The 19,221-nt window shown below is 41.3% G+C and overlaps 1 protein-coding gene across 5 annotated transcripts in view; it reads right to left on the bottom strand.

Moving 5' to 3' along the window:
* Nucleotides 1-2,316: 2,316 nt before the first annotated feature.
* Nucleotides 2,317-19,221, bottom strand: part of IGF1 (insulin like growth factor 1) — a 73,021-nt gene continuing 56,116 nt past the window's right edge. For 2 of the 5 annotated variants that reach the window (XM_081928470.1, XM_081928474.1), the window contains exons 3-5: nucleotides 14,611-14,792; nucleotides 12,600-12,655; nucleotides 8,378-10,873 (exon numbers count right to left, since the gene is read on the bottom strand). In XM_081928470.1, the coding sequence (XP_081784596.1) occupies nucleotides 10,813-10,873; nucleotides 12,600-12,655; nucleotides 14,611-14,792 (299 nt within the window). In that variant the 3' untranslated portion in view covers nucleotides 8,378-10,812. Of the gene's footprint in view, nucleotides 4,033-8,377; nucleotides 10,874-12,135; nucleotides 12,656-14,610; nucleotides 14,793-19,221 lie in introns of those variants that run through there. The other 3 variants (XM_081928472.1, XM_081928473.1, XM_081928471.1) reach the window with 2 other exon arrangements.

The following is a 19,221-nucleotide window of genomic DNA, read 5'->3' as shown; positions in this document are numbered from 1 at the left end:
CAGAGTGTTTAAGGACTGGGACATTCACAGGGAAACAAAAATGCTTGTTTCCAAAGCTATTGTACTACCAACCTTACTGTACACTTGTGAAACATGGACCACTTATAAACACCATCTCCAACTCCTCAAAAGATTCCATCAATGGTGTCAGGGAACTGCCATCGGAGCCAGGAGTGGAGGTAAGGCTCCCCAGCGATGCCGGAGAAGGGCCCAGCAGGGAGATAGGGAACTCATCTACTGGGGAAGGAAATCAGCGTGACACCAGGAAGAAAGGGGAGCAGGGGAGGGCTTCGGAGAGATGGCTCCAGGACTCTTTTACAGAGACCAGCGGGGAGAGCACGGGTCCTCCGCTGGCCACGCCCACCCTGCGCAGAAGACTTCCGCGCAGGGAGGCTAGGCGGAGACTTGGCGTCAAAGAACTTTTATGCTGGAAGAAGTTCAGGAAACGCCCACTGACGGATTCTGCCAGTGACTGACACAGCCGCGGAGTAAGGGCTGTGCAGCCAGGGAAAGGTTTAACCAGGCAACTTTGCCAAGAGTAGCGGCAACTTACGCACGAGCAACCCCAATTCCCATTACAAACGGTGTCTATGAAAAATCTGACACATCACTTGGGAAGACAGGCGAACTAATGTCAGTGTACTGGAAGAAGCAAAGATCACCATTGTTGAAGCAATGATTCTTCAACATCAACTTTGTTGGACTGGTCATGTTGTGCGGATGCCTGATTATTGTCTTCCAAAGCAACTACTCTATTCCGAACTTAAACATGGAAAGCATAATGCTGGTGGTCAACAAAAGAGGTTTAAAGACTCTCTTTCAGGGCAAATCTTTAAAAATGAAGTATAAACACCAACAATTGAGAAACATTGGCCTGCAATCGCTCCAGTTGGCGAACAGCCTTTACCAAAGGTGTCATGGACTTTGAAGACACTCAAACTCAGGACGAAAGGGAGAAATGGGTTAAAAGGAAGACATGTTTGGCAAACCCTCACCATGATCAACCCCTGCCTGGAAACCTATGTCTCCACTGTGGAAGGCCATAGAATTGGCCTCCAAAGTCATCTGTGGACACACCATTAAGACTGTGCTCATGGAAGGCAATCTTACTCAGCTACAAGTGATTGCCAAACAAGAAGACCAATGGTGGGTAACCGTTTTTGGCCTGAGGGCCTGAGGGCCTCTTTCAACCTTGGTCAATCCTCCAGTGGCCACATTCTGGCACTGAGTGTGGCCAGAATGAGTGTGGCCACTCCAATAAGGATGGAAAGATCTGTCAATATCCGTTCACTCAATTTCTCATTTTCCCAATCTTAAATTCCACATTTCTGCAGCAGTTTGCAGTTTTGAAGAAAAGAAAGAAAAACACTGTACTGTATTGTTAGTGAATTATTTTCCTAATAAACACATTTGGGATGCAGTTTTGACTAATGTGGGACACAGGTGGCGCTGTGGGTTAAAGCCTCAGCGCCTAGGACTTGCTGATCGAAAGGTTGGCGGTTCGAATCCCTGCTGCGGGGTGCGCTCCCGCTGCTCGGTCCCAGCGCCTGCCAACCTAGCAGTTCGAAAGCACCTCCGGGTGCAAGTAGATAAATAGGGACCGCTTACCAGCGGGAAGGTAAACGGCGTTTCCGTGTGCGGCTCTGGCTCGCCAGAGCAGCGATGTCACACTGGCCATGTGACCCGGAAGTGTCTCCGGACAGCGCTGGCCCCCGGCCTCTTAAGTGAGATGGGCGCACAACCCCAGAGTCTGGCAAGACTGGCCCGTATGGGCAGGGGTACCTTTACCTTTACCTTTCCTTTGACTAATGTACACCTTTTTGCAAGCAGTTTCTTTTAATATACTGCATGTTATTTTCACTAATATATTCATTTTTATGTACACAATCCCCTAACATATGTATTTTTTTGTTAACATGGGTCATGTTTTTGTTTCGCTTTAAAGGAGGGGTGAATAATCTTTTGTTTTTGTTTTTTTGCCTCTGAAGTTTGCATTCCCTTGGGAGTAATATGTCAGATTCTGCATACCATCAGTTAGCAGGGCTGGAGCCACTCCATACCCTTTCTTACACAGCACTGATTTATTTACACAGGCATACAAGGATGCGCTCCATTCATTCTCACTCACACAGCCTCCAGCCTCCATTCATCTATCATCCATTCATCCCACACTCTTTCTCTCTCATTCTAAAGGGGGGGGGGGAGTAGGAGAAAGAAAGAATGTGGGTGGTGATGACTTAAGAGAGGGAGAAAGAGTACTGATTATCTTAATTTAATTTATAGCCAAAGAAGTCAGAGTTATCGTGGAGTAAGAAAGATGCTTAGCACAGTTATGTTTATTAACCATTATTCTTTATTAGACCTCACAGAGGTGTCAACTATACATACAAATACATTAGAAAGATACCCTCTTACAGTAATGTTTCACATTTTGGACTGGATCTCAAGAGGGAGCAAACAGTTCAGTACATTCTACCAACCTAAGGTTGCCATAGTCTTTATTTTATTATACAGTGTGACCAAGCCCTTTTTTATTTTTTTACTGCATCAGTGGATATTTAGAAAAACAAACAATGAAAACCAGACAACTAGCTCTTGAGATCTTTTGGACCTATCATGATAAATGCATATAAAGAGCCTTTTAAGAAGCATGAATACACTATTGGTTTATGGATCAATGTTTACCGGGTTAGAAAGTTTGCACAGAGTGGGGGACATGGCTAAATGGTTCCGAGGTACCTGTGAAATAGTAAGATCAGTTTTTTTCTTTTCGCAAGCACTAGAACCTTCATTACTTGGCATTCCTGTGTATCTGTGGAAAGCTTACCAGTGCTAAATGGGGAGAATAATGGGGTGAGTTCTACTGTTGAAGTAGTTGTTTGGGTGGGGTGGGGTGGGGTTCTGCAACACACTGATGTTACATACACAGTATGAAATATTATTTACTTGTCATTAGGTCATGACAGTTTGCATTTTGAATGAGCACAGGGAAAATAAAAACTGTACAAATCCAAATATTTACAGCCCAATCTACAAAGCATTGTGCTGGTGCATTGCCCATCTATCTCAGTACGACATATGCCGCCAAAGTGTTTCAAGGATTATGGACTTTTTTGGTATGTGGGAGGAGCTGACAGGGTGAGCAAACGATGTCCCTCATCATGGTTTTTGCTTATATGCTTGCCATCAATAGCTTTCAGTGTTGAATTTTTAGGAATTCAAGTGCCCACATACAACCATGCTTGTATAATCTAAACCCTGAGGTTGCACATACCTTTTCATAAGATGTAAGTGGGCCAGTTCACGTTCTGATGTTGACCATACTCTTAATGTAAGATAAGTGGGCCAGCTCATATTTTTGTTTGGAAGAATGGCATTGTGGAAAACAAATGAATATTAATCTCAACATTTAGCACTTGGGCAGCTAAGGAACTAAAAATACATATAAGCTAGATGGCTAATTATGACATTCTAGCTTTGCAGAGGGTCACTTATCCAGGTATCAGTCAGTCCTTGATCCTGTTGTCTTATAGATTAGATTATGCTGGACATGTACAGAAAAATATCGGCTGGAGGCATACTGGAAATTTGCATTTAGTTTTGTTGTTAGCTGTGCCTCTAGGGATGTACGGTTCTTATAACAAGCATGTGGTACTTCAAAGTCTCCCAGAACTATGTGAAACACTTCACCACATTCTGATTGTTTTTTTAAAGCAGCATATGTCCTTTCCCACTAAGGAATCTTGTTTTTGGCTCGCAAAACCTATTCAGAAAAAAAAAACATGCTGTAACACACCAGCTGGTTGCTTCAGTTGCTTCGTTACTCTCCTTGGGTCACAATTGATTTCCATCACTGGAATTGGTTAGAAATGCATCAGAGTCACTCTGTCATACCTCAAAGTAAAAGTTGTTCTCATTTACTGTATAGTGTAAGGAAGCTTGCCCTTGTGTAAGTTTGATGCAGGCAAGTTCCTTGCTTAAGGCTCCAGTCCTCAATGGGGCTTGTGCCGGCGGAGCGCTTTGGGGATTGGGCTGCAAGTGGAAATAAACCTAAATTACAAAACAGTTTTGGTAGACTGCTTACAACAGGCATTTAAGCTAATGGATCGATTACAAGAAAGTAGCAACAACAATTAAGGCGTGCAAAACCATGTACATGCATGGAGCCTCCCCCCTCCCCAGCACACAACCTTGGCTAGCAAAGACATGTTCAAAGTGCTCTATCCCCGTAAATTTCATTCTGCAAAAGCAAAGTGCTGTTCATAAATTAAGGGCAATGGAGTACTGCATTTTCTCCTTTGCAAGTAACAAAAGAAAGGTCTCATTAGGCAGGATTTGGACATAGGCTGTGGCCCACAGGCCAATGAAATAGGACCACCATTGCCATTTTGGGCACATGAAGTTCTGCAAACTCAACTAAGGCTTTCTTTGCCACTGCTGATGTTGGGAGCATCCAACTAAACACCTGTGTTAGGTTACATCTTGGCCATCAGCAGCTCCATTCCTTTCCATGAACTGAGGAAATGTTCTTCATATGTAGTATGGATTCCCACTGATGTGCACAGATTATTTGCAGCCATGAAGGAGAATAGGGGCCACTTCTGCACATGTGAGGCTCCAGGTTGTGTGAGTCCAGTACCTTCAGTGAAATATGTATGAATGTACTCAAAACTGGGGCATCCATTTCTATCTACAGTCATCGTGCTATGTGTATTGCCATATTAAGCATTGAAATAATTCATCAGTGCCATTGAGTACCAATAACAATCCCTATTGATGTAAGTGAGGCAGGGCAATTCAACCAACACTAAAGGTTTCTGGTTTAATGCTGTTGTAGATTAGTTTGAGGGATTATGTAATTTAAAAAGAGAGAGAGATAAAGCAAATAATAAATTAAAAAATGAATGAATGAATGAATGAAAAACATGGGTACCATACAGTTATACTTCTTAAGAGTCCAAGATTGGCTGTGGCTCCTTGTCATGTACCCTGGTCATATACCCTTTAGAAAACCTAAGTCTGCTTCTTTTAATGTGGGGAAATTCTACTTTATATTGAAAGTCAACACTTTCAAGGGTCATTGTTTCCCTCCCATAATGAAAGTAGGATGACTTCTCATGCCAAGCGTATGTTGCCAAATTCCACATGCAAGTTGTACATAACCTACAGCCTAACTTTTAAGGTTACTTAGCAGCAAAATCACCCCATTTAGTGACCATTATAAAATGAACAGGCTTTCTTAGCAAAGCAAGACATTATTCAGGAGCAGCCAAAAAAAAGAAAAAGAAAAAGAAAGAAAGAAAGAAAGAAAGAAAGAAAGAAAGAAAGAAAAAGAAAAAGAAAAGAAATGTAATGATTTTCAGCAAGAAGTGCATCAACCAACATTTCACACATCAATTCAGTCAGTCTTTCATCAATGTTTTCCCCCCTTTTATATGCATCAGATTATGCATCAGATAGTCTGCATCCTTGGACTTATGTTTATTGGTGGCCAATTATCAGTAGATCTATTTGGTAGATCTACTCCATTGGTATCTGTGAAATTTAAACACAGAGGTAGGGTGTCAACCCCAATATTATGTGCAGTTGTAGCAGCAAATAAGCAAGTTAGAAGTAGACCTGTGAAACATCTGGGCCCGTGTTATTACCTGGTTTTTGGTTCTAAACTGGGAAATCATGGCAACGCTATAGAGTAGTGAGCAATACTATGCCAGAAAAGAAAGACCACAAGAATAAACAGTGGGTTGGATCCTGGCAAAGTGATGCTATGGTCCTATTTTAAAAGTTAATCATGACAAATATTTCACATTGATTTCAACGGGATCTAATTATGACTGCACACCAAATTGACAGGGAGACATTTTGAAAAAGGTTGCTGTATGCAAATCATGGTGGCCACTTGCACAATTTCCCAAAGTCAATTGCATGGGTAACCAGATGTATGAACAGGAGGTAGAGGTAGAGGTGTAACTGTGGTCTAACGGGGCTGCAACTAACAAGCAGCACAAGGTAGATTTTCCTTATTGTCTGAAACAGGATGTCCCTGCAGCCAAGAGCCCTTTCCAAACAGTCCAGGTTTGTTGTTGTTGTAGTAAACACAGGATTAACAGTAGTCCCATTCTCCATTATGACCTCGTTTTCTGTGTAATTGGAGTGGGGTTGCCTAGCAAAAACATATTGGAAGAGACATGTATCCCACTGCTGGAGAGCAGGAGTGCACAGCTGGTGTGTGTGAGACAAAGTAAACCTATCGAGAGAGAGAGAGTTTTCCAAAGTGGTACCAGTGAGCAGAGAAGGAACGTGCATGGCTAGGTGTCGTGATGTCACAGTGACCATTCAATAGATGGCTGTGGCAGTAGCACAGCAAAGTTATCCAAGAAGTGCTAGTGAATGAAACACATGTTTTTGAAGTGTTGGTTATGTCTGGTTTGCAAATATAAGGCTGTGCTGATACATTCCAATGAAAACAGCTACAGCATAAGATTTCTGAAAATAAATAATGCAAGTGAGAAGCAGAAAGTTTTAGTTATGTTGCAGGTTATTGAAAAGTGGGGGGGGGGGCGGGATCAAAACATGCACCCTTCATGCAATCAGTATGGAGCTAGGTACAGATGCTAGTACATCTCTAAGGTAGCATGATAGAGCTATCAATGTCCAAGGGCACATATGTTAATTTCTCCTGTCCATATTGTAGTTGTGTATGTGCCATGTAATAAATGGCAAGAGAGACGGCATAGCTCAGTGGTTCAGAAGGTGCCAAGTTCAATCCCTAGCATCTCCAGATAAGGTAGGGAGGAGAAAATAGCTCCCTCTTTGAGACCCCACAGAGCTTCTGCCTGTCAGACAAAACAATACTGGGCTAGTTGGACCAAGAGTATGATTTGGTATAATACAACTTCATAAGTATGTTTTAAATTTCAAGTTTCACACATCCACTTGGGAAGGTGGCAAAATCTAATTGTGCTTTAAGTCATTTGGATGACTAGAGACTGTAGTGACCTGGCCAGCAACTCGCTTTCTTGGAGAGCTACTTTGATGAGGGATGGTTGGCCAGCTCAGCATCTCTGGGCTAGGTTTAGCCCAAGTGTCTCCAGTGGCAATGTGGGACAGAGAAAGTAAAGATGTGCCCTATGGACAGTGTTTGTTTAATTATTCTGCCTTCAAGCATGTGAAAAACTATTGGCCCTGATCCAGCAGTTGTGACTAAATCACATTAAAGCAACAGGTCTTCAGCTAGTTTATGAGACTAACTTGTCACAATTAACTTGAAGTCAGCTGGAACCACTATCTGTACCTAGCCTCAATCTTTCAAGGGAAATGAAAATATTGTCTAGTTTTGTCTTTGTTAGAGTGGTATCTCTATATTGTATTATATGTAGTCAAGTTTCAGATATTCTTATAACCTCCTTCATGTAAAAGTCAAACAGAAAAAAAATTGTACACAAGATACTGTGTTTGAGCAATGATAGTCCTTGTAGAATACTGTAATATTGTGATAAGCAAAAATGTCTATTGCAGGATTAAAATGAATATAGGTTTGCATTTAGGATTTGTTTCTCCTTCAAGACAGGAATTTGATTTACCAAATGGTGCTTCTATATAGTTAATGGCTTGTGAGGAAAGTCACCAATGAAGATTTGTGACTTGTTAAATAGAGCAAAAAATCCTAATCCCCCTTTTAAAAGAATCATCAAATGCACAGGCATTTAAACTAGAGAAGCAATTTGAAACCAGAACAATGGAAAGTATCTTTGAATAAACTATAAAATATGCGGCATACTTGTTTGAACTGCAATGATATTTTTAAAAGAGGAATCAGTGGTATATATTGTGTCTTTAATAAATTACTACAATTCATTTCCAGGCTAAAAGTAGTTTTGAAACACATTAAATAGACTGAGTATACTTTCATCAGAACAATTCCCCCCCTATCTAAACGCAAAGAATCTCCAATCAGATTTAACTTTCATTTAAAAAGAACCATAAAGGTGTCATTTTTGCACATTTTGATGTTTGTGAAAACCATATAAAGTTTTTCTTTTTTTAAAAAAAATTATCACACATACAGACTCAATGCATGCACACAATTTCAGTTTCACAGAATGCTAGCCATATATTTTCAACTCTTTCTCAAAAGCTACAGAATATGTCACTTCTTCTCCTCAACCCCATTAGAAATGGATATATGTATTTTTTCACTTCAAGGCATTTTTTTAAAAATTAGCTGTGATTTGTACCTAAACTGATTTCTCTATAAATATATGTTTCATGTTTGTGGGCCTACCCTCAAGTTATCTGCTTTAGATAAAATAAACTCAATACACTTTTGTCTCAACCCAGCTAAGGAGATCAATTAGTAAGTAGCCTTCTATGCATGGGGTAGCTGTGCCCCTGAAGGACCAGGTGCACAACCTGGGAGTCATTTTGGACTCACAGCTATCCATGGAGGTGCAGGTCAATTCTGTGTCCAGGGCAGCTGTCTCCCAGCTCCATCTGGTACAGAGGTTGAGATACTACCTGCCCGTGAACTGTCTTGCCAGAGTGGTGCATGCTCCGGTAATCTCCTGCTTGGACTACTGTAATGCACTCTATGTGTGGGCTACCTCTGAAGGTGACTCAGAAACTACAATTAATCCAGAAAGTGGCAGCTAGATTGGTGACTGAGAGTGGCTGCGGAGACATATGGTCCTGAAATACCTACATTGGCTCTCAGTACATTTCCGAGCACAATTCAAAGTTTTGGTGCTGACCATTAAAGCCCTAAACGGCCTCAGCCCAGTATACCTGAAGGAGCATCTTCACCTCCATCGTTCAGCCTGGACACTGAGGTCCAGTGCCGAGGGACTTCTGGCGGTTCCCTCACTGTGAGAAGTGAGCTTACAGGTAACCAGGCAAGGGGCCTTCTCAGTAGTGGTGCCCACCCTGCGGAACACCCTCCAATCAAGGAAATAAACAACTATCTGACTTTTAGAAGACATCTGTTTAGGGAAGTTTTTAATGTCTGATGTTTTACAATTTTCTATGTGGTGTAAGCCGCCCAGAGTGGCTGGGGAAACCCAGCCACGTGGACGAGGGTATAAATAAAATTATTATTATTATTACTTGGTAGTTCAGGAACCATGGATAGAAAAAGAATTTTTTTTTTTAACAGCACTCTGCTTTATGACTTCATGCATGCATGCAGAAGGCATGAGTAAGGCTCAAGTGTGTCTTTCTTGTTGTGTGAAAACACTCCAGGGATTATCACCCTTTGAATGATAATTTGGACTTCTGGTCCTAACCAAGGCCAGGATGAAAGGTTTTTTTTGTAATTTGGTGTAATTAGAACAGATTATATCCATATGGTGACTTTGCCTTAGTAGAAAGTGCCATATTGTGTTCTGCTCCAGAAGGACTCTGGAGGAGATGGTGGACTTAAGTGGGTAAGGGGATTTGAAGAAAATCAAATGCCCTGACAAGTGAAAGGTGATTTCCACCAAGGCAATGTAAGCCCTGCATACAAACAATCCCAACGTAACCCTTGTGCAAGAGCACATGATGCTTTTAATGGGTGGAGGACTGTGCCATGACCCAAAGTTCCACACAGGCATCCTGTCACAAGCACAGTATTGTCCCCTCCATTAAACAGAATGGGAGCTTATAGGGTGCCGTGGAACACTCACAGGCACACTGGAGCTTCTGAGTGCGGCTTACGGATTTAATCCATTAAGCACTGTTGTACTGCAACATTCATTCATCCCAATAGGGTTAGAGCAGTATCCCTGTATATCCCACCAAAACAAATGGAAATTAAGCTACTTAGTAAGCCCTACACTTCTGTTCTGATAATGTGACACCTAACATTAGTATTAATTTTGGCAATTTTATTTTTCTCTAATTTTTTAAAAATGTAAGTACTGTCCCAAATCCCCCCTTTTTAAAATGACAAAAAGTTGAAAAATTATGGCTAGGCATGTTTCTATTTTAAAAAGCAAAATCTATATATCTGTCAATTTATTTTTTTAAAAAATATGCATATACTTTCTTTTATAGTTTTTTTTTAGAGTCAAGTACTTTCTTAAACAAAACAATAGCACCACTTTGGCATAGCTGACCAAATCAGTAAAAGGTAAAGCAAAATTGCTACAGGTCCCCCCTGCCCCCCAATCCTTCATTTGTATATCTCTTGCTTGTAAAAATGGAGTAGCCTTGAATACAGCAGAAGACTTCATATGTATATACATTCATAGGTTCCAGCCACCATCCAAAGATATGTAAAAATTACTGCTAGGTACGAATAAAATTTATATCCTTTCAGAGGGCCAACACAAGACTGTTGCAACATCTGAGCCTGTTTTGCATTAAATCTGAGCTTATGCAGCATGATCCTATGCAGAAAGTAAACCTCTCTGGGTCCCATTGAACAGAATGCCTTTGTTGATATGGGCAGGTCAGGATTACAATGCAATCCCAACCCCATTGAGTTGAATGAGACATTCTCCCAGGAAGGGGAGCATAGAAAGCAAGCGAGGCTTATTTGCACGCAGTTACCATACTTATTGCATGCAAGTTTTTTTAGGACAGTCTAAAATTACACGATGTTATTTTATTTATTGGCTTGTTTCCTCACTGTAGTCCTTCCTAAAACATTACTGAGTCAAATGATTTGTGGCTTGCTTGCTTCTCACCTTGGCTCCAGTTAGAGTTCCTATTCATGTCACAGTTTAAATAAAGTCTTACGGAGCACCAAGGTAGGTATTGCAATCTTTTATGGGGGGTAGGGGGAGTTGGAGGGTAGTACCACCTGGGACTCAAGTTACATTATCAGCAGAATCACATGGTGAGGTTCTTGCTGGACAGTATCATTTTGGAAATACTCTGGGCACGGAATACCCTGCAAACGAAAAAGTAGCGTGTCAGGGAGAAAATGAGGTTAAAATCATTTTTCCTTATTGCTATTTTTCTGTATACAGGCAGTTTTATATACAGGCAAACATTTCAGACCTGCAATCTCCCATCTGCAGTCCTAAGTGGTACAGTACAGCAAGATTATTCTGGTTGCATTGCTCAGGTCTACTTGATGATATCCCAGATATTTAGTTTACAGTGATAAGAAAGTAGTGTTATAAACCAGAGCCTAGAAGAACTTAGGGAAATCACCAAGGACCTGGTGCACTAGGGAAGCACCAGTTGGGTACATGTGTTGCCAAGCCATAATTTGTATCTTTTCAATGTGACTCAGAGCTAATTCCCAGATTGCCACTAGCCAAGAACAAGATGCCAGTTTCTTTGGAGTGGCATCATGCATTGGTTTGTATGTTGCCACTCAGTTGGATAAACAGAGTCAGACAAAAATCTCATCAGTATGGGATAGCAATGTTATTACTTGATATTGGTAGTTAATTTTTTTTAATTATTTGGAAGCCTTTTTTAAAATTATGCATGTGTTTCCTACAAATTCCTTCCCTTTCACCTTGGGCTTAGTTCTCACCCAACTCCACTGTTATTTTGCTTTTACCTCTTACTGTTTTTGCCAGACCCTTCCATAAAACAAGCTACAAAATAGCACCATTGTACTATGAAACAGTTTTACATAATGTTGATTATATGTGTGTTATTGATATGCTAAATTTTTTACAAACTGCACTATATGGAGGAAAAGACGTTTTATTTATAGTGTGGCAAAATAACTCATCACCTGAAAGAATCACCAAGGATTTAAGATTGCCTTTTGTGTGCTCTTAACTGATTCTAAACAACAAAAAACAACACCCCAATTGTCCATGTTGTATCTATTTGTATCTTCATGTGTTGTGGTGGTGAGCCTTTGTCTTAAAATCTGTTACCCTGATCCAGCAATTTGTTGCAAACAAGGGTTTCTCATGCACATGTGGAGATCAAGTGTATGCAGTCAGTCCCATTCACTTCAGTGACTGTGCGTGTAACGTGTGTTGCCACTTCATCCATCAAAGTAAATGGTGCTTCCATTCTACACAGGAACTCTGTGTGCATATTGAACCATGTAAGGATCCCTAACTGGGGTGAATGCATGCAACTCACATGTTGTCAGAACGCTACTGGTGTAATTGACGTGTTACTGTCACTGCTACTGGGAATGCCAAACTGTGCAAATATAAAAGGGGCAAACAAACAGAGTCTGTTGCTTGTATGGAAGTGCAAATATTAAAAACAAAAAACAAAACAAAACATAACCCACTTAGACAAGGCTGGTGAATGACTCCAACAGCAGGGTTCATAAGTTAATTTAGTGCAATTGGATCCATCAAAGGCCTGTACATCTGGTGGCTTTTGAGGGGCACAGGATTCATTGTGTCTCTCTGTGTATGTGTGTGTGTGTGTGTGTGTGTGTGTGTGTAGGACATTTATAGCAGGTGAACAATTAGAACAGCGATCTGCCAGTCTCAGAAACATTTTAGCACTGAGTTAATTTCTATTGGAATGTTTACTTGCATTGTTCATTGGGAGAATGCCCATTAGTGGAAATTTCATCAAGCTTATTGAACTTTAGTGTTTTGTCCAATGTTTGACAATTTATTTACAGCAAAGTATCCTGCAGATGGCACATTCATTCTTCACTTTTATGGATGATATTTTCTTACATTCTGTAGTTCCTGTTTCCTGTGTTTCCTCTACTCGTGTTCTTCAAATGCACTTCCTGAAAATGAAATAAAATATTTACTTATAGAGACCTTTCAGCACACTTCACAATTATTATTTTTTAAAAAATGTTATTCACCCTCACAAACTATATTATATTTAGAAACCTCTCTCTGAACATGAGAGATGATGGTGTTAACCTCTAGAAATAACATCCCTTTTCTTTGCACCAGTGCTTTGATTATCAATGGAGTGGCTGCAATGACAGTGCAGTGTACAAATGCTACTTTTGTCTGAGTGACAAACTTTTGTGACTAACTTGAACAGCTGAGATCATTTAAAATCAATGGAGGCATCTGGTTTGTGTTTGAATATCCTCCCAGCCTTAATGAGACTTTTCCATGCAGCCAATGATATCAATGGAACAAAATCACTCTGAGAGCTTGGTCTCATTCCCATAGGATGATTTGTCTCAGTTTGATCACTCTAAGTTTTCTTGACAGGCTGTGGTCTGTTCTTGCAGGAGGCAAACTGGTTTATGGTCCACATCTGGCTCCTGATCAGCCTGGGAAAGATGGTTTGAATAAGCCAATGCATTTATCTGACTGATTTGGAATTCTAGGCCACCTTGTTCCCAAGACTTGGCAAAGGCTAGAATATTAAAAAAACCACCATTAAACTTTTGTTTAATATTACTTTTTTACAGAAGACCCACAGATTTCACTTGGATAATTGTGCATTGGATTGTAGTTTTAGAAAAAGAAAGAATTTATAAGAGGGGTGTTTTTAAAATGTTTTAAAAACATTTTTTAAAAATGTTTTTAAAAATCAAAGAATAAGAGTAATTAAAATTAAGAATTAACACTGGGCAGGTGTTTTCTCTGTATTTTTTTCCAGTGCTCATCTAAAACTTTTCTGCGTAGGCAAGCCTAGTCAGACATGTAAAGCTGTTGTGTGTTTTAAACTATAATCTTAGCTTAGAAAGTATACATTTACCTGTTGATTTTATTCATTTCACTTTTTATATGCTCATTTTTAACACTGATAATTACTGACAGTTCTATGGCATGTCTTATATTCTTTGTGAACTGCTTGGAAGTTTTATTTACAGTTAAGCTTTATACAAATTTTCTTAAATGAAAACAAATGATCAGAAATCCACCTTAAAATGCCTGCTGAAATAGGAAAGTCTTTGACAAGCACCTGACATTAAGCGGGATGGGGGACACAGACCATCTAATCTCAATTGGCAGTGAGTTCCACAGGAATATTGTTGCTATTGATGATAATTAATAATAATCATCTTCTCTGAAAGGCAGCTTGTCCACCCCTATTGATCTTCCTTTGTCATACATAGCTACAAGGAACTGCTGGGTATGCTCTGGTGCACTCTATGAATATACACAGGTCTATGACAGGGCCTAACTGGTATTCTCATGACACTGTTTAAATTCCATATGTGTTCTGCAATAGTGTCCACAGAGCGAGTGTCAAGGCCCCAACAGGCTAGCAGGACCTGCTGCTAATGATTTTGTATGTCCCCAGCCTTAAAGTGTTCTGACTCATTCTGGGCCAAACATTGTTTAGGGCCCTGACAAGTTATACTCACAAATATGTCTGCTGTAAAACTGAGTTATTTCACACGGCCTGCTCATGCTGAGGCCTTCTGAGCCTTGAGGCAGACAAGCGGCATTTAGTGAAATTTCATCTATATAACAATTAAAAGGTGAAGGAGGCTTATCCCCCTTTGTACTTGACCATCTTTTTTAAAATAAAAAATGAACAAACAAAAGTTAACAAAAAAACTATGGTTGTGCCGCTGCTGTGAAAATAACCTCTAAAACAATGCCCAACAACTTCAATAATATTATAAATGGATTTTGTTATCTGTGTGAGTTCCCAGGAGCATGGATGCATGAAGAACTAATGGTGCATGAACATCCTTCTGCATCAGTGCTGGGAATCCTCAAATGCAACATATTGGGAGGTTACAGTTGATCATATTCTGCCTACCTTTTGTGCTTTAGGCATATCAGTGTGGCGCTGAGCACGTACAGACCTTGCCGATTTAGGTGGTTTAACAGGAGCACAGTACATCTCCAGCTGTCTCAGGTCACAGCTCTGGAAGCAACATTCATCCACTATTCCTCGGGTGGGAGGTGGACGCCTATTGCCCCCATACCCTGCAGGTTTACCTAAGTATAACAAAAACCAGTCACTGTTAGAGAAGAGTTGCATACCCTCCAACATTTCCCCAATGAAAATAGGGACGTCCCATTCCATAATGATAACTTTACTATTTATACCCCACACATCTTAATGGGTTGCCCCTGCTGCTCTGGGCAGCTTCCAACATATATAAAAACATCATAAAACATTAAACATTTTAAAAAACTTTCCTGTACAAGATTGCCTTCAGACGGCTTGGGGGTTGGATAACTCCATACCCTCCAACATTTCTCTGATGAAAATAGGAACAATCCTAAGGAAAAGTGGGACATTCCAGGATCAAATCAGAAACCAGGACAGCTTCTTTAAAGCAGGGACATCCATAGAAAATAGGGACACTGGGAGGGTCTGAGGTGGCCAAAGCCTCAACACACTACTAACATTAGAGTATTATTAGCTGAGTGGGCCCACAAGAGCAACTGTTATAATATTTTTTACTGGATTCAGTAGCTAAAAAATATTGGCTGAACTCCAAAACTTTGCTGGAGTTCAGCAGGCACATGGCTGTTCAAGGCATGTCTGCAAACAGGGCTATATATTATAATAGTTATGTGTCCTGCTTTACAGTTCTCTGTCTGAAGGGTTTTCCAGGTGTGGTTTAAAGCTAGAAAAACCTTAAAGGGAGCAGCAGTGGTCTTGAAGTTGCTGGTCAAAAGTTAAGAGCTGGACAGCAGACTAAAAAGGACACACAGGTCGCCTGGGCACAGTCTCGTTCACCACTATGGTGAGAGATGTTGTATTTCTATTTAAGTTGAAGTCATTGTTTCTAAATTTGCATCTATGCATATAAATTAGCATGTTTGTTTTTATGCAAATTTCTGCCTCTTTAGCCTTCTTTTTTGATGCCACGGTTCGAAATTTTTGGTGTTGTGTAAGTGGCCGCATTAACATACATAGATTTTATACACACGAATCCTTGAGTTTCACTCATTCAGGAATCATTTTTTCCACTGTGTTATAATCATAATAAAATAATTGTAATAATAAAGCAAGCAGTGCAAAAAAAAAAAAAGAACATAGGAGCATGGTTAATGAAAGAAAAACAACTACAAAGTAACTCCACTAAAAGCAACATAGAATTAATTCTATTGATACCTAGGTTCATTAGCCCCCCCCCCCCGAATATCCTATTTGCCTGGAGCATTCTGGGGTGACCGCACTGCCCTTATGCGATGGCACCATGACGAGTTTTGGCCCAATTGCTGCATGAGCCCCAGGCTTGTGTGACAATCTGCCTCCCCATCCCCATTTATCCAGCCCCTGCCAGTGTATATGGCAAGGCTGTGGAATCTTAAAGAAGGGAGTGCAGGGGCCTTAAAGGTGCACATCCACAATTTATGCAAATCATTGTCCTCTTTTTTGGCAATCAGTAATTGGCCACCCTATGCTTTTCTAACTGACTGCTCTGGAAGCCTCATGAGCAAATGGTCTGAAGGATCAGGATTACCATGCAAGCTAATCTGATACCCGTGTCATGCAGGTGTTCTTCAGGTTTCGGTGATAAATTACAACACAAAGAGCACATCTCAGTATATTACGTCATTAGCCTGTGCCCTAGATTAAGTTGTGATAGATAGGAGCAGTGTGCTCTTTTAAAAACCTTGCTCAAATCATATCTTGAAAAGACTTTGGCTGCAAACCTATGCACACTTACTTGGGAGTATGCTCTATTGAACACAATGCGAACCACTTCCAAGTAAACGTGCAGAGAATTGTGCTGTTAGTCACATTTTGCACTCTTTTTTGTCCAAGCAATTACTAATGAAAAGCCCATGGGACTTGTAATAGCCAGCAGGGCTCTCTACTTAGGGCTAACCATTGTCACACCACCATTCTCCGGTGCCAGCTTGCAAAAATAAATGAATAAATAATTCCGATAATTTGCCTTCAGAAGCCACAGAAAACGCATTATCTTGAATTGATCATTCCTTTTGCCCCCCAAAGCTCTATAACTCTGGGCGCAGGTTAACTCTGTGTCCAGGGCAGCTGTCTACCAGCTCCACCTGGTACGCAGGCTAAGACCCTACCTCCCCGCGGACTGTCTCGCCCGAGTGGTGCATGCTCTAGTTATCTCACGCTTGGACTACTGCAACGCGCTCTACGTGGGGCTACCTTTGAAGGTGACCTGGAAACTGCAATTAATCCAGAATGCGGCAGCTAGACTGGTGACTGGGAGTGGCCGCCGGGACCACATAACACCGGTTCTGAGAGATCTGCACTGGCTCCCAGTACGTTTCCGAGCACGATTCAAAGTGTTGGTGCTGACCTTTAAAGCCCTAAACGGCCTCGGTCCTGTATACCTGAAGGAGCGTCTCCACCCCCATCATTCAGCCCGGACACTGAGATCCAGTGCCGAGGGCCTTCTGGCGGTTCCGTCATTGCGAGAAGTGAGGCTACAGGGAACCAGACAGAGGGCCTTCTCGGTAGTGGCGCCCGCCCTGTGGAACGCCCTCCCATCAGATGTCAAAGAGATAAAGAATTACCTGACATTCAGAAAACATCTTAAGGCAGCCCTGTTCAGGGAAGTTTTTAATATGTAATGCTGTACTGTTTTTAACACTGATTGGGAGCCGCCCAGAGTGGCTGGGGAAACTCAGCCAGATGGGCGGGGTATAAATAATAAATTATTATTATTATTATTATTATGGGCAATCTCCCCCCCCCCAAATACCTCAACAACTTTGGGCAATCCCCCCCCCCCAATTTTTTTTTGTGGTTGTTGTTATACCCGGAAAAATACGGTACTTAGGATAATGACTAATCCAGCCTTGATTGCACTACTTAAAATGGAGAATCAGTATTCATCAAAGAATTTGCTTTTACAGCTGAGTGGGCAGAAGAAGCCAGCCAGTTGCTGATTATTAATGCAGATATTAATAATGCACATAGGGATGGTGGTTCTAGCACACTGAGTCCTTGAAGTGTGGTCCATTCCCCACAACCAGTATGTGTGCTAGTACAAAGAGCAGAATTACAGAGGTCCTGGGACATTGCTTTTCCAGTATCCATGCTAACTGTTGGTGCAACAAATGACTGCTTGGCCATTGCCTTTGTGTGTCATACAGCATGCTGACTAGTCAGTGTTTTGCGTAAGTTTGCAACATGCTGTATTGACTTTTGTACCTCCTAGCCATTTCCTTCTCCAGACTATGTTTCCTGCTGTTCAGATTTATAGATCAAATTCAAGGCACTAACAGCAGAAATATAAACTCCTGCATTGCATCTCTGACAGAGCATCAGTAAACCAAGATGTTCAGAATCTTTGCAGACACGTGCTTCGTAGTTTTACTCAGAAGCAAACCCCACAGAGTACCCATAGACAATTATTAGTAAGTGTGATTCAGCTGCCTTTGAAATAATATACGGTAGCCATTATGCTCAAATGGTTCGCTGGAGCACACTAGTCGAATTTAAGAGAATTGTCAGAGTGCCCAGAATAATTAATGTCTTTTTGTGTGACAGTTCTGACCGTGGTTCCTTCTAAACCATCTCTTCTGAGACAGGGCCGGCCCAAGATATGTTGCTGGCTAAGGTAAAGGACAGGATACTCCCACATTCTGACAAGAGGCAGAGTTCTCCACTGCAGCTGAGGGCAACAGGCTAGTTTTGCCACAGTATAAAATAAAAAATGGGCCACCCAATGATATGGTGTTGTCAGGTGCCTCCCAAAGAAACTGGCTGGGGGTGGAGGAGTTCAGGATTCAGCCCAGCAGGCAACATAGTTCCTTCTTTCCTGGGACATAGATTGTAGTATACGGCCTCGGCCCAGTATACCTGAAGGAGCGTCTCCACCCCCATCGTTCTGCCCGGACACTGAGATCCAGCGCCAAGGGCCTTCTGGCAGTTCCCTCATTGCGAGAAGCAAAGCTACAGGGAACCAGGCAGAGGGCCTTCTCGGTAGTGGTGCCTGCCCTTTGGAACGCCCTCCCGTCAGATGTCAAAACGATAAATAACTACCTGACATTCAGAAGACATCTTAAGGCAGCCCTGTTCAGGGAAGTATTTAAGCTGTGATATTTTAGTGTATTTTTGGTTTCTATGGAAGCCGCCCAGAGTGGCTGGGGAAACCCAGCCAGATGGGCGGGGTACAAATAATAAATTATTATTATTATTATTATTATTATTATTATTATTATTATTATTATTATAGTACAGTGGTACCTTGGGCTAAGAACTTCATTCGTTCCAGAGGTCCGTTCTTAAGCTGAAACTGTTCTTAACCTGAAGCACCACTTCAGCTAATGGGGGCCTCCTGCTGTCGCTGCACCACCGTCGCTCGATTTCTGTTCTCAACCTGAAGCAAAGTTCTTAACCCGAGGTACTATTTCTGGGTTAGTGGAGTCTGTAACCTGAAGCGTCTGTAACCTGAAGCGTCTGTAACTGGAGATACCACTG

This window comes from Podarcis melisellensis, assembly GCF_964234715.1.
Source record: "Podarcis melisellensis genome assembly, chromosome: 10".
NCBI lineage: Eukaryota > Metazoa > Chordata > Lepidosauria > Squamata > Lacertidae > Podarcis > Podarcis melisellensis.
This window is presented reverse-complemented; position numbering and strand designations above follow the sequence as displayed.